We start from the raw sequence: 12,413 nt of genomic DNA, 5'->3' as shown, positions 1-12,413 counted from the left end.
CCCATGCCACCATCAAAGCCTCACTCCTTGAGTTTGTGCCGTGCGTGTCATGCCTGCTGTGCTTCTCCTGTTACTGTGCTTCCCATCGATCAGCAGCTCTGCGCTATAGAAATGTCAGCAGGCAGAAATGACAAAGCCCCCTGTGTGATTTAGTGCACTGCCCTTTAAAACCTTGTTGGAATGATTAAGTTGGCTGTCAGCACCCTGTCGCTTTGATTGGTGTGGACTGACAGTTGATTTGACCGGCGGGCAGGTGTAATCCCATAGAAACTGAGTTAATATCCTTTCTACATCAGTCTGTTTATAATAGGTACAGAGGAAAAACCCACCGGAGGGTGGAGTCTAGTTCAGATGAGGTCGTCATTCAGGCTGCCATTTCCAACAACCTTTCCCACCCTCATAAACAGAGATTTGTTTTAATTTGTGCTGTCAGGCCAGTGGGTGTCTTTAGAAAAGCCTAACTGGTGTTGCACAAAGCAGAGGGGGTGTTTTTGTCTTTCATTTTCGTGATGAACTCTTGGGAAAGGGCTGTTCTTCCCAGCACTGTGTTCATTCATTATTTACACTAAATGCTCTCTGTGAGAGAGAGCTTGTGCGTGGCACAGGATGAAGGATGAACCCTCAATATTAACCCAACCCCCCACTTCATCTGAAGTGCCAGACTTTTCATAGGATGATGTTCATAAAATGTCGCCTGGGTGATTGCACGTTTTTGCTTAATTGTTAATTAATTTTCTTTTCTCTCGTCAGGACCTATAAGAGTGGCTCGGGGGTGAATAACAGGCGAACAGAGCTCTTCCTGAAAGAACACGAGCACCTGAGAAAGTAAGATTTTTCGTCTTTGCTGTCTACTTGATGAAATACTCAGAAATTTATAGTAGCACAATTTTATGTGTGAAGAAATTATAAAATTGTAATTTTCCATTTTTCCATTTTTCCTAAATGGGAAGAAGCCGCAGTACAAAAATGAACATGATACGCGTGAACCTAAAGGGATAGTTTGCTCTAAAATGAAAATTCTGTCATTAATTACTCGCCCACGTGTCCTTCCAAACAACTTTCATTCATCTTCAGAACAAAAATCAAGATATTTTTGATGAAATCCGAAAGCTTTAACAAAATAAGAGAACTGGCACATTCAAGGCCCAGAAAAGTAGTAAGAATATCATTACAATAGTCCATGTGACATCAGTGGTTTAACCATAATTTTATGAAGCTTAAAACCATTTCTTCTTTTCCGTGTCAGTCAATGTTCAATGCGCATTCACAAGAGTACCACAAAAAAATTGTTAGTCGTTTGTCCACAAAAAGGGTTCTTGTAGCATCATAAAATTAAGGTTGAGCTAGTGCTGTGACATGGGCTAATTTAATGATGCCCTTAATACCTTTCTGGGCCTTGAATGTGTCAGTTGCGTTGCTGTCTATGCAGGGTCAGAAAGCTCTCAGATTTCATCAAAAATATCTTAATTTGTGTTCCAAATATGAACGAGGGTGAGTAATTCATGACAGAATTTTCATTTTTGTATAAACTATCCTTTTATATCTTCTCTTTTGTGGATAAGGTTGGCAGGTTTTCACAGCAAAACCCAAAACACAGTAAAATACATGTTTTTTTGGCAGTGTTTCTGTGGTAAAATTCACATTCCAGGGGCTAAATATCACGTTATTGGGGTTGCTTCAACCTGCGGACATGAAAAACAACCCGAAGCAACAGTGTTCAAGAGTTAGTTCACCCAAAAATGAAAATTAGCCCATAATTTACTCAAGGCCTCAAGGCATCCTAGGTGTATGTGACTTCCTTCTTTCAAATGAATCCAGTTGGAGTTATATTAAAAATTATACTGGCATTACCAAGCTTTAGAATTGCATAGGCGGGTGTTTCTCTTCATCAGTCAAAAACAAGTCCAGTGCATAAATCCATAATAAAAAGTGCCTCACATGGCTCCAGGGGGTGAATAATGGCCTCCTGTAGCGAATCAATGTGTTTTTGTAAGAAAAATATCCATATTTAAAACTTAATAATCACTTTAGTTTAACTTGCACTCACTGTTGTACATGGAAGCAACTCGAACACACCGTGGAGAGATCAAAACAACAGTAATGAATTAGATGTACAAAATGAGGATTTGTAAAGAAAAATTTGGAGGATTTCGATATAAGCCATGAGGAGACTGGTTTTCCTTTAATAAAGTAAGGAAACTTTGCTTCCTTTGCTCCTGTAAACAAACGTTGCATACGTCCTACGTCATCCACTTGGAACGGCTTCCATGTACGACCAGTTGGCGCAAGCTAGATTAAAGTGATTCTTATGTTTTAAATATGGATATTTTTTCTTAGAAAAATGCATCGAATTTGCTACAGGAATTTGCTTTCATTTTTGGGTGAACTAACCTTTTAAAGTAGCCCAATCCCACGGAGAAGTCAAGGACTTTGAAAGCCAGTCGTTTGTATACGTTTAGGGATGATGTTTGAGTTATTCATACCTCAACAAGCAACAGTCAAGTTTGTGTAGATCTGCAAACCAATCTGCTCCCAGACCCTTAAAACACTGGACGTATACATGTAAATGAACACAAAGCAGTGTTTCACTCTGTGACCCACAATGCATATATTTATTTAATTAGATTCCAGCCCTTTGCGATTTGATAATCACATTAAATTATATTGTGATTTTGTTTTCTTTCAATTAAAAGTTTAGCTCTACATGGTACTACATCTTCAGTTCAAACATTTCTGATAAGATCAGCACAACCACTGATAGATCAATAGAGATAGTGGTGCAATTCTACTCAATCCAGAGTTTGTCAGTGGTTGAAGAGAGGAAGTAAACTTCAGAGGTGCCCACATTCATTGAAGTGACACATTCAGGTGAAAGGGATACACTCAAAGTGTAGCACTCTGTCACCCACTCACAGTGTCACAGCCACTTTGTGTGAGGAATGGAGGAAGGTTACCTTTAATAGGCACGCTCTCATTCATCAGTAACTCAGCAAGGCCGCTTGTCTCTCTTGCGCTGTTCTGTGTCAAATTGAGGACTTAAATTTGTGGTGTCATTGTAAGCGCCTGCCCCGACTGCTCGTGTAGGCATGGGGTGATTCGGTATAAAAAAGGATGTCAAATTCGCACTGGTTTTAAAACATTAAAATGAATCGATGGGCTGTGGTAAAGCATTTGCTCTGGGTCATTTGTTTCATAGCAAAGCCTTAGTGTATCAGTTTGCCAGAGGTAAGTAAAAGAGACCAGTGACAGACAAATATTACACTTGCATGCTTAAAGACTCATGTGGATTGTTTATTGCCGAAGGAAAGCTTGGATAAACTTGCTCAAATGAAAGCTGTAACTTGTACGATATATTTCACAAAATTAATAATTAGCTATTTTGGATCAGATAAATGCAGGCTTGATAAATATAGATTTTCAAAAACATAAAAGAAATTACCAACCCCAAAACTGAACAGTGTACAGTCGTGGCCAGAAGTTTTGAGAATGACACAAATATTAGTTTTCACAAAGTTTGCTGCTAAACTGCTTTTAGATCTTTGTTTCAGTTGTTTCTGTGATGTACTGAAATATAATTACAAGCACTTCATATGTTTTAAAGGCTTTCATCGACAATTACATGACATTTATGCAAAGAGTCAGTATTTGCAGTGTTGGCCCTTCTTTTTCAGGACCTCTGCAATTCGACTGGGCATGCTCTCAATCAACTTCTGGGCCAAATCCTGACTGATAGCAACCCATTCTTTCATAATCACTTTTTTTGTCAGAATTAGTGGGTTTTTGTTTGTCCACCCACCTCTTGAGGATTGACCACAATTTCTCAATGGGATTAAGATCTGGGGAGTTTCCAGGCCATGGACCCAAAATTTCAACGTTTTGGTCCCCGAGCCACTTACTTATCACTTTTGCCTTATGGCACGGTGCTCCATCGTGCTGGAAAATGCATTGTTCTTCACCAAACTGTTGTTGGATTGTTGGAAGAAGTTGCTGTTGGAGGGTGTTTTGGTACCATTCTTTATTCATGGCTGTGTTTTTGGGCAAAATTGTGAGTGAGCCCACTCCCTTGGATGAGAAGCAACCCCACACATGAATGGTCTCAGAATGCTTTACTGTTGGCATGACACAGGACTGATGGTAGCGCTCACCTTTTCTTCTCCGGACAAGCCTTTTTCCAGATGCCCCAAACAATCGGAAAGAGGCTTCATCGGAGAATATGACTTTGCCCCAGTCCTCAGCAGTCCATTCGCCATACTTTTTGCAGAAAATCAATCTGTCCCTGATGTTTTTTTTTTTTTTTTTTTTGGAAAATGGAAGAAGTTGCTTCTTTGCTGCCCTTCTTGACACCAGGCCATCTTCCAAAAGTCTTGGCCTCACTGTGGGTGCAGATGCGCTCACACCTGCCTGCTGCCATTCCTGAGCAAGCTCTGCACTGGTGGCACTCCGATCCCGCAGCTGAATCCTCTTTAGGAGACGATCCTGGCGCTTACTGGACTTTCTTGGACGCCCTGAAGCCTTCTTAACAAGAATTGAACCTCTTTCCTTGAAGTTCTTGATGATCCTATAAATTGTTGATTTAGGTGCAATCTTAGTAGCCACAATATCCTTGCCTGTGAAGCCATTTTTATCCAATGCAATGATGGCTGCACGCGTTTCTTTGCAGGTCACCATGGTTAACAATGGAAGAACAATGATTTCAAGCATCACCCTCCTTTTAACATGTCATGTCTGCCATTCTAACCCAATCAGCCTGACATAATGATCTCCAGCCTTGTGCTCGTCAACATTCTCTCCTGAGTTAACAAGACGATTACTGAAATGATCTCAGCAGGTCCTTTAATGACAGCAATGAAATGCAGTGGAAAGTTTTTTTTTTGGGATTAAGTTAATTTTCATGGCAAAGAAAGACTATGAAATTCATCTGATCACTCTTCATAACATTCTGGAGTATATGCAAATTGCTATTATAAAAACTTAAGCAGCAACTTTTCCGATTTCCAATATTTATGTAATTCTCAAAACTTTTGGCCACGACTGTATATGGGCCATTCTACAGAATTGGTGCAAACTGTTGTCCCACAACCAAAAAACAAAATTTAAATAGCATTTAAGTATTCAAATCTTGGATATTTAGTAAGATCCTTTTATTGTCAATTAAAACACATTATATTTATTACTGATAAAAATGTCAGTAAGCTTAAAATATCTATACTTATCATTTAGTGCAATTGCGAGGTGGCTGTCCCAAACCTTCACTTGTAAATTTCAACTTATGAAAATGATATTGAAATAATTTTGACATTTTATTCTATTGTTGTTTTAAAAAAAATGTTTTATTTAATAAGGAAAGTAAAAAATATATATATTTTCTTTGTAAATGATTAAACTTTATGTAAAACAAAAAAGAGTGTCACTTCTGAAACAGTGTATGTTTTAGTCTATTGGCTGAGATTGATTTTAATTACATTCCTACATTTATGATCAGGAAATAATTATGTGTCCCTCTCTCATAGCTACATGGTGAGTAGAGATGCCCATTGTTTTGAGTTAAATGTGTTCAAAAGTATGAAAAATCTGTTAACTTTAAAGAATGTCACTACTGAACACAATTTTTCTATAATTAAACACGTTTTTGAGTTATTCCATAACATTTAACTGTGCTAGCTCACCATGTTTTGATTAGCATCTTTTAGCTACACTAAAAATAAAAGCTAAAAAGACAATTTTGCTGTAAAAATACGGTAGCAACTTTTTGGGTTTTATATACTGTAATTTTATTAACTGAAGTATTGTTAATGCACCAACCAACCTTGAAGTACTGAAATCTGTTTTGTACATTTGTAATACACTGATAACGACTGAAAGCAGGTGGTGATGAGAAAGTCACATGATAAACCAAAGCCCATCACAAGCAGCTTTTAAATACTAACATATGTAGAAGGTGCACAGTATCATTCACACAAACACTAAAAACCATCATTGTATCACACATGAAACTGAAATAACATTCATGTAACAACATTAGATGTAACATACAACCCTAATGTACAAAACTGATAAAAAAAAACTAAGAAGAAACAGTTTTCAACAAAAAAGCATCAAATTTGAAATGTAAGGCATGGTTATTCACTGTAAATTTTACAGTCTTTTTCGCTACCGTGAAAATTGCATGTAATGTCCAATACAGTTTTTCACTGTATATAGTAGGTGAACTTACCGTACTACTTACTGTAGCATTTTTACAGTCTTTTTACTGTTAAATTCACAGTTATTTTTTACAGTATAGGTTCAAAAGAATCTAAAATTGTCTCTACCGAAACAATCACAACCGAATTCACCAATAATTTGGTGAAGATTTGGTAGTGACATTTGTTTTTTGGATGTTATCCCATAAAATTGTCACTAATGTAACAGTCACAACTGAAACATCTCATCATTTTTTTTTGGTTCAATGTATGGTCGAACTAATTAATCCTTAAGTTTGAAATCAGTATGATCAGCTTTTGCCTTAAAGAAATACTGAATTCAAAATACAAAAAAATCTCTTGGTTGAAGAAATCACACTTGAAATAATGGTAAAATTGTAAATGTTATTAATTTACCTCTGAAATATTTTTTTTTAAAAATACCAAAAATATATATATATACAAGGTAGATGTAAGCAAGATCTTACTAAATTGTGTTTCGGTAGTGACAAATTTGAAGGACAAAACTTTCTGAAAATACAATATGAGAATTAACTGCACAATTACTAGAAATGTGTACCTTGGATATTATACAATTTGCATAAATACATAATTTGTGGAAAAGGTCAACTCTGACTTTTCACCAATACTGTAGAATGGCCTGTATATGAATAGAAATCTATTAGGCAAAATATAAAGTATGTTGATTTGATACAGAAAGTTTTTTGTTTGTTTTTGGAAATCCCTTTAGGGAAAATAAAAGAGGAAAATACTTTCAGAATCAAGGCATAAAAATTGGTTGGTTACTGTTTTGCTCTACGGAGCCGGTTTAGATTCACTTGCTCTTCATTGACCTGCCCCTTATTGTGCAGAGTGGTAATTGGCACAGTTGAGACTGTAAGCTGGCTGAATGCTGAGTGTGTATGTGTGCCTCTCTCTGCCTGCAGTCCTGGCCTCGAGCCCGCTTTGTTTCTCAGCATCAGTGTGCCCTTACTTCTCTCAGCTCAGTGCCTCACACCAAAGTCTGTTGGTGGGGGGCAAACACAAGGCATAGACACTTTATTTACTCTGTTAACATTTGCACTACTCTCTGTTGTTTTCTTTTCCTTCACTTTTTTAGGACATAGAATATGATCCAGAATATCACACCATTAGAACTGTTGACGTAATGTACATCCATAAGCTGTAAGATAGGTAACAAGAGCTGCGTATGTACGATTTGGGCTGTGGTTGTCTCCTCATCTTCCTTTCACATGCATTTCAGCTCTCAGAGAGGAAGCAATCTTTGGTGTTATTGCTTGAGCCCATTCCAATGTAAACATTAATTGAAGTCGATGCCATCAGGATTGCCATTTAAAGACATTAACAGCTATGACAGTCTGACTCATAGATTACATCCAGCACTCAGAGAAAACCGGCAGGGAGATTGTGGAAACACATTGTCGACAATTACAAATAAGGAAGGATCCGACAAGAAAAAAATAAGCAATAAAAAATTCATAACTTGTTACAGGAACTAAGGCTATTCTATAGAGCTTTTTTACATTTATCGAAATGTTTATTTTGTACTATTTCGATCCTTTATAGGACTTAAAACCGTATCACCTGAAGAGTAAAGCTGGTTCTTGCCATGCTGCTTCATTTGTGGTGCTTACACATTTGTAAGGTTCTATTAAAACAGAAAGCTTATCAGATTATATTAAGTAAGAAGAATAATCCTGGTCTGATAACGGTGTGTATGACAGGAACACTGCCTGCAAAGCATCTAATGATGAAGAGCAAACAGCTCTAGATCCATTATACATTTACTGTAAATGTCTGGCCATATTAGTGCTGTTTATGTCTAAAACAGACTTAAAGCAATTACACAGGTCAGCTCCTCTTATTCACAGCTGGTTGAAAAAACACAGGCTTTAATGTCTGGGCTGATCCAAGAACATCATAACATTCATCTCTTTTTTGCAGCAAGATAGGAGATTATTATGTTTATAAACTGTTTTTATATTCTATAAAGCATGTAAGTTTAAAACATCTTACAGGTATAGACATTTTATCCTTATTTTATTTACAGAAATTCAAATTAAGTATACAAACTGGTACATATTGGTCCTGCAGTTTCCATAACAGTAGTTTTCTAATATTTGCAGTTTGTCATGTCCCTCTTGCTCTCCTTGCATAGCACTAAATCTGAAGTGCTGAGCACATTTCTTTCTTAGGACTCGAGCACAGGGCACGCAGGGAGGCTTGATTTTCACTCACAGCCCGTGTGTGTGTGTGTGTGTGTGTGTGTGTGTGTGTGTGTGTGTGTGTGTGTGTGTGGAGACAGAAGGACTCTGCAGTTATGCCTGTGTGAGTTTTGGCTCGTCTCCACTCATATCAGATGCAGCTAGCAGGTTAATGAGAGTCTTTGAAAGTCATATTCAGAATTTGATAAGCATATGGCTATGTCAACTTTTTAACATGAAGTGCCATTTTAAATTTATATTAGTAAGCAAAGTGCCATTTTTAATTTATATTAGTAAGCACTGTGTCCATTATTATGCTATATACAGTGTGTGTGATCCTGGACAACAAAACCAGTCATAAGGTCTTTTTTTTTATTTTTATTTTTTTATTTTTTTAGCCGTCCTTTGATGTATGGTTTGTTAGGATAGGGCAATATTTGAGATACAACTATTTAAAAATCTGAAAGTGGAAAAAAATAAAAATATTAAGAGATCACCTTTTAAGTTGTCTACATTAAGTTCTTAGCAATGCATATTATTCATTTAAAAATGTAAAAATTTTGATATTTACGGTGAAAAAAAAATACAAAATATCATTGCTGAACATGATCTTAATTTAATATCCTAAATATTTTTGGATAAAGAAAAATCAAAAGTTTTGACCCATACAGTGTGTTATTGGCTTTTGCTACAAATAAACCAGTGCTACTTAAGATTGGTTTTGTGGTCCAGGGTCACGTATATTACAATAAATGTACCATATAGAAGTCATAAATCCCATTATGTGGGGTGTTTTGAAAGCAAAAAGCAGGTGGAAGTGGTTCAATCTTGCATTTGGCGCTTAGTAAGTGTTAATTTTGGGCCTAGATTTAAACATTTCCAAGATAAGCAACACTCTAATTTTGTTGATAGCGATAATTAGACAATATTTTGCTGAGCGTGTTATTGTACTGGTATTTTGGCAGGTTTAGGACTCCCAAACCGCTTTTGATATTCTTCATATTCTGTGTGGCTGTTAGCTTGCAGGAGTGATAGAAATTCATTTTTCCAATAAGTGAAACTTGTTTTTGTTTTTTTTTTACCTATTATGGGCATTTTTACCTTTGTATGGTGAATATATGGCAGAGGAAGCACAGAATCTGCATCTGAAGTGGCATTTTGTTTAATGCAGGACATGAATGCATTTAATCTGCAGTTTCAAATGCATAATTAATGTTTTGATGTTAAAAAAAATTTCAGTACTGATATTTAAAATGATTTCGGGAAAAATGGAAAAGTATACTTTAAATATAAACCTGAAATCACCAGTAGGTGGCAGCAAATCAATGTCTGAGTAAGTCATTCGCTTAAACAATTTGTTTAAAAGATTGATTAATTTATTAACAGAACACTCTCAGAAGTGTGCGTCTCAGAGGTGCAAAACGAAATATTTTCATTGTCGAAATACAGTAAAAACAAAAACTGTTGTGTTTTAAATGTTATTCACCTAATATTAACTTCAGGTTTATTAATCTATATCACATTTGCAATTGTGTTGATATTTGTCACTCTTTGTGTGATGTTAACTATATCAGATAATATAAATATAAGATACATAAAGGGAAAATGTGAACTGTAAATGTGCTCGTGCAGTAGTCCAACCTACATCTTATAGTGTACATGTGCATTATAAATATACTCGATATTGTCAAATTGCATATTGTTTAAACAGCAATTACGATATTATTGTAGACAATGTATATCACACACCCCTAGTAGTAATAACAGTAAATTATGCATGATAACAAGCAACTAACTCTATACCAAACCCTTGTACTAACCATATAGTAAGTGCATGTTGTCAGTTAATATTACTCAGCACTTACTTATGTACTTACGTAGTAATAAGGACGCCTTAAAATAAAGTACAACTTAAAATTCTTATCATAATGTTTCTCTCTTTTGTTTTGGATTGTGTTCAAGAATTTACGCTTCTGTTTGCCCCCCTCCCCATTGGTTGCTGGGCCGTTCTCTTCTGACATCTTTAGACTTTTAAATACAATTATATTATCCCTTGGAATCCCTTGATTCCATTTTTAAAGCTGTTATCATATTGTAGGAAACTGTTATTGTACTTAAGGTGGGCACTTGGGATCCAAGCATTGTAGGGTTTCCAAGATGTCCATTTATTTATTGTATTGGAAATGCATTTGAATTGTGCCCATACAGCTACAGTCCATTAGCTCATGTAGAAGAGACTCTCTCTCTCTCACTTTCTGGATGTGGGGATTCAGTGTGGTGACTCTCCCACCAAGAACAATAAAACTGATGAAAGTGCAAATGATATAAAAGTAGTTCAGCAAAGAGCAAATGACCTTGGGTCTTAATTTCTACTGCACTCATCATGGTGCGAATGGAACCGAGCACACCATTAAATGAGAAACTTGTGCCAAAAGCTTTTGTAGTTCCATTATGGAGCCCACAGTGTTTTTCTCACTAGCTCTCTGTGGTGCTGGGAGACAGAAAACTCAAATGTCAGGCCAAAATGTTGGCATGCTTACACAAGCTGAATGACTATAGTTTTCATGACCGATTTGCTCACTCTTCTAGCTCATTATCATGTTAACCTGTTATCCATATCAATGGTAACACCTCCACCTGTAGTTTGGTGAGTGGAGGATCCAGCAGATGGAGCTCACCAGCCTGGGGCTCAGACGTCTCGCTCACTCTCCTTCTGTCAGCTCTGTGGAGCTGAGGTTATAAATCTTGCCTTGCATAGGTTGGCCAATAACAATGAGGTGGATTTTCTGATGAGCCAGCAAGATCCCTCTCTGTGCCAGCTTCAGGGAAAAAGAGCAAGACTGGCTTCATGACTAATGATGAGGACTCATTTAAGTACATTTCCTAATTTTAAACCCGTGTTAAATATCCATTGCTTAGCTTTGATTTTTAGAGCAACTCTTTGGAGTGTGGGACTTCCCTTCTGTTCTATGGTAGAGGTTGTTCGGTGGACCGTGGGATATCCATGCTGCATACATCACCCTACTGTCGGCCCTATAATGACAGAATTATATTTGACAATACCAGTTTTGTAGATGGATATAAATTGTACTTCCATACAAATGCTGCTTAAAACTTTTTATGTTTAATAATGTTTTTGAACAAATTCTCTTATGGTTACCACCATACATTTATTTGATCAAAACCAAATTCTAACACAGTAATATTTCTAAAAATATTTTTACTATTTAAAATAACTCTTTTCTATTTAAATCGATTTTAAAATGTAATTTATTCCTGTGATCAAAGCTGAATTTTCTGAATTATTACTCCAGTCTTCAGTGTCACTTCAGTGTAACTTTCTATTCATCAAAGAAACAGCAAATCAGAATGTTAGTCAAGTCAAGTCAAGTCACCTTTATTTATATAGCGCTTGTAACAATACAGATTGTGTCAAAGCAACTGCACAGTATTTAAACAGAACAATAGTGTGTAAGTAACGCATTATTGAAGATAATCAATTTTCAGTTAAAGGCAGTTCATCAATGAATTCAGTGATATCATCGTCAGTTCAGTTCAAATAGTATACGATATCGCTGGAAAATGACTGATTTCTGAAGGGTCATGTGACGAGTAATGATTATAAAAATTCAGTTTTGAAATCACAGGAATTAATTACGTTTTAAAATGCATTCAAATAGAAAACTGTTATTTTAAATAGTAAAAATATTTTTATAATGTTACTGTTTTTGCTGTACTCTGGATACTTGGATACTTCCTTAAAAACCATAAAAAAATCTTACTGTTCAAAAACTTTTGACTGGTAGTGTAGTTACGATATTAATATAATATAACCAATATAATGATTTGGTGCTTAAGTAACATTGCTTATTATTACCAATATTATTACCAGTTGCTTAATATTTTTGTTAAAAAAAGCAATGCCTTTTTTGAGGATTCTTAGATTAATTGAATCTTCAAAAGTACAGAATATCTCTAACTTTTGTCACTTTTGATTAATTAAATG

The 12,413-nt window shown here is 36.0% G+C and overlaps 1 protein-coding gene across 2 annotated transcripts in view; it reads left to right on the top strand.

Annotated features, from left to right (window-relative positions):
• Positions 1-12,413, top strand: part of gosr1 (golgi SNAP receptor complex member 1) — a 32,318-nt gene that overhangs the window by 5,198 nt on the left and 14,707 nt on the right. For both annotated transcript variants that reach the window (XM_073817992.1, XM_073817991.1), the window contains exon 6: positions 751-825. In XM_073817992.1, coding sequence (XP_073674093.1) covers positions 751-825 — 75 coding nt within the window. The remainder of the gene's footprint in view (positions 1-750; positions 826-12,413) is intronic.

This window comes from Garra rufa, chromosome 14, assembly GCF_049309525.1.
Source record: "Garra rufa chromosome 14, GarRuf1.0, whole genome shotgun sequence".
NCBI lineage: Eukaryota > Metazoa > Chordata > Actinopteri > Cypriniformes > Cyprinidae > Garra > Garra rufa.
The sequence above is the reverse complement of the archived record's forward strand: the minus strand, read 5'-3'. Positions and strand labels throughout refer to the sequence as shown.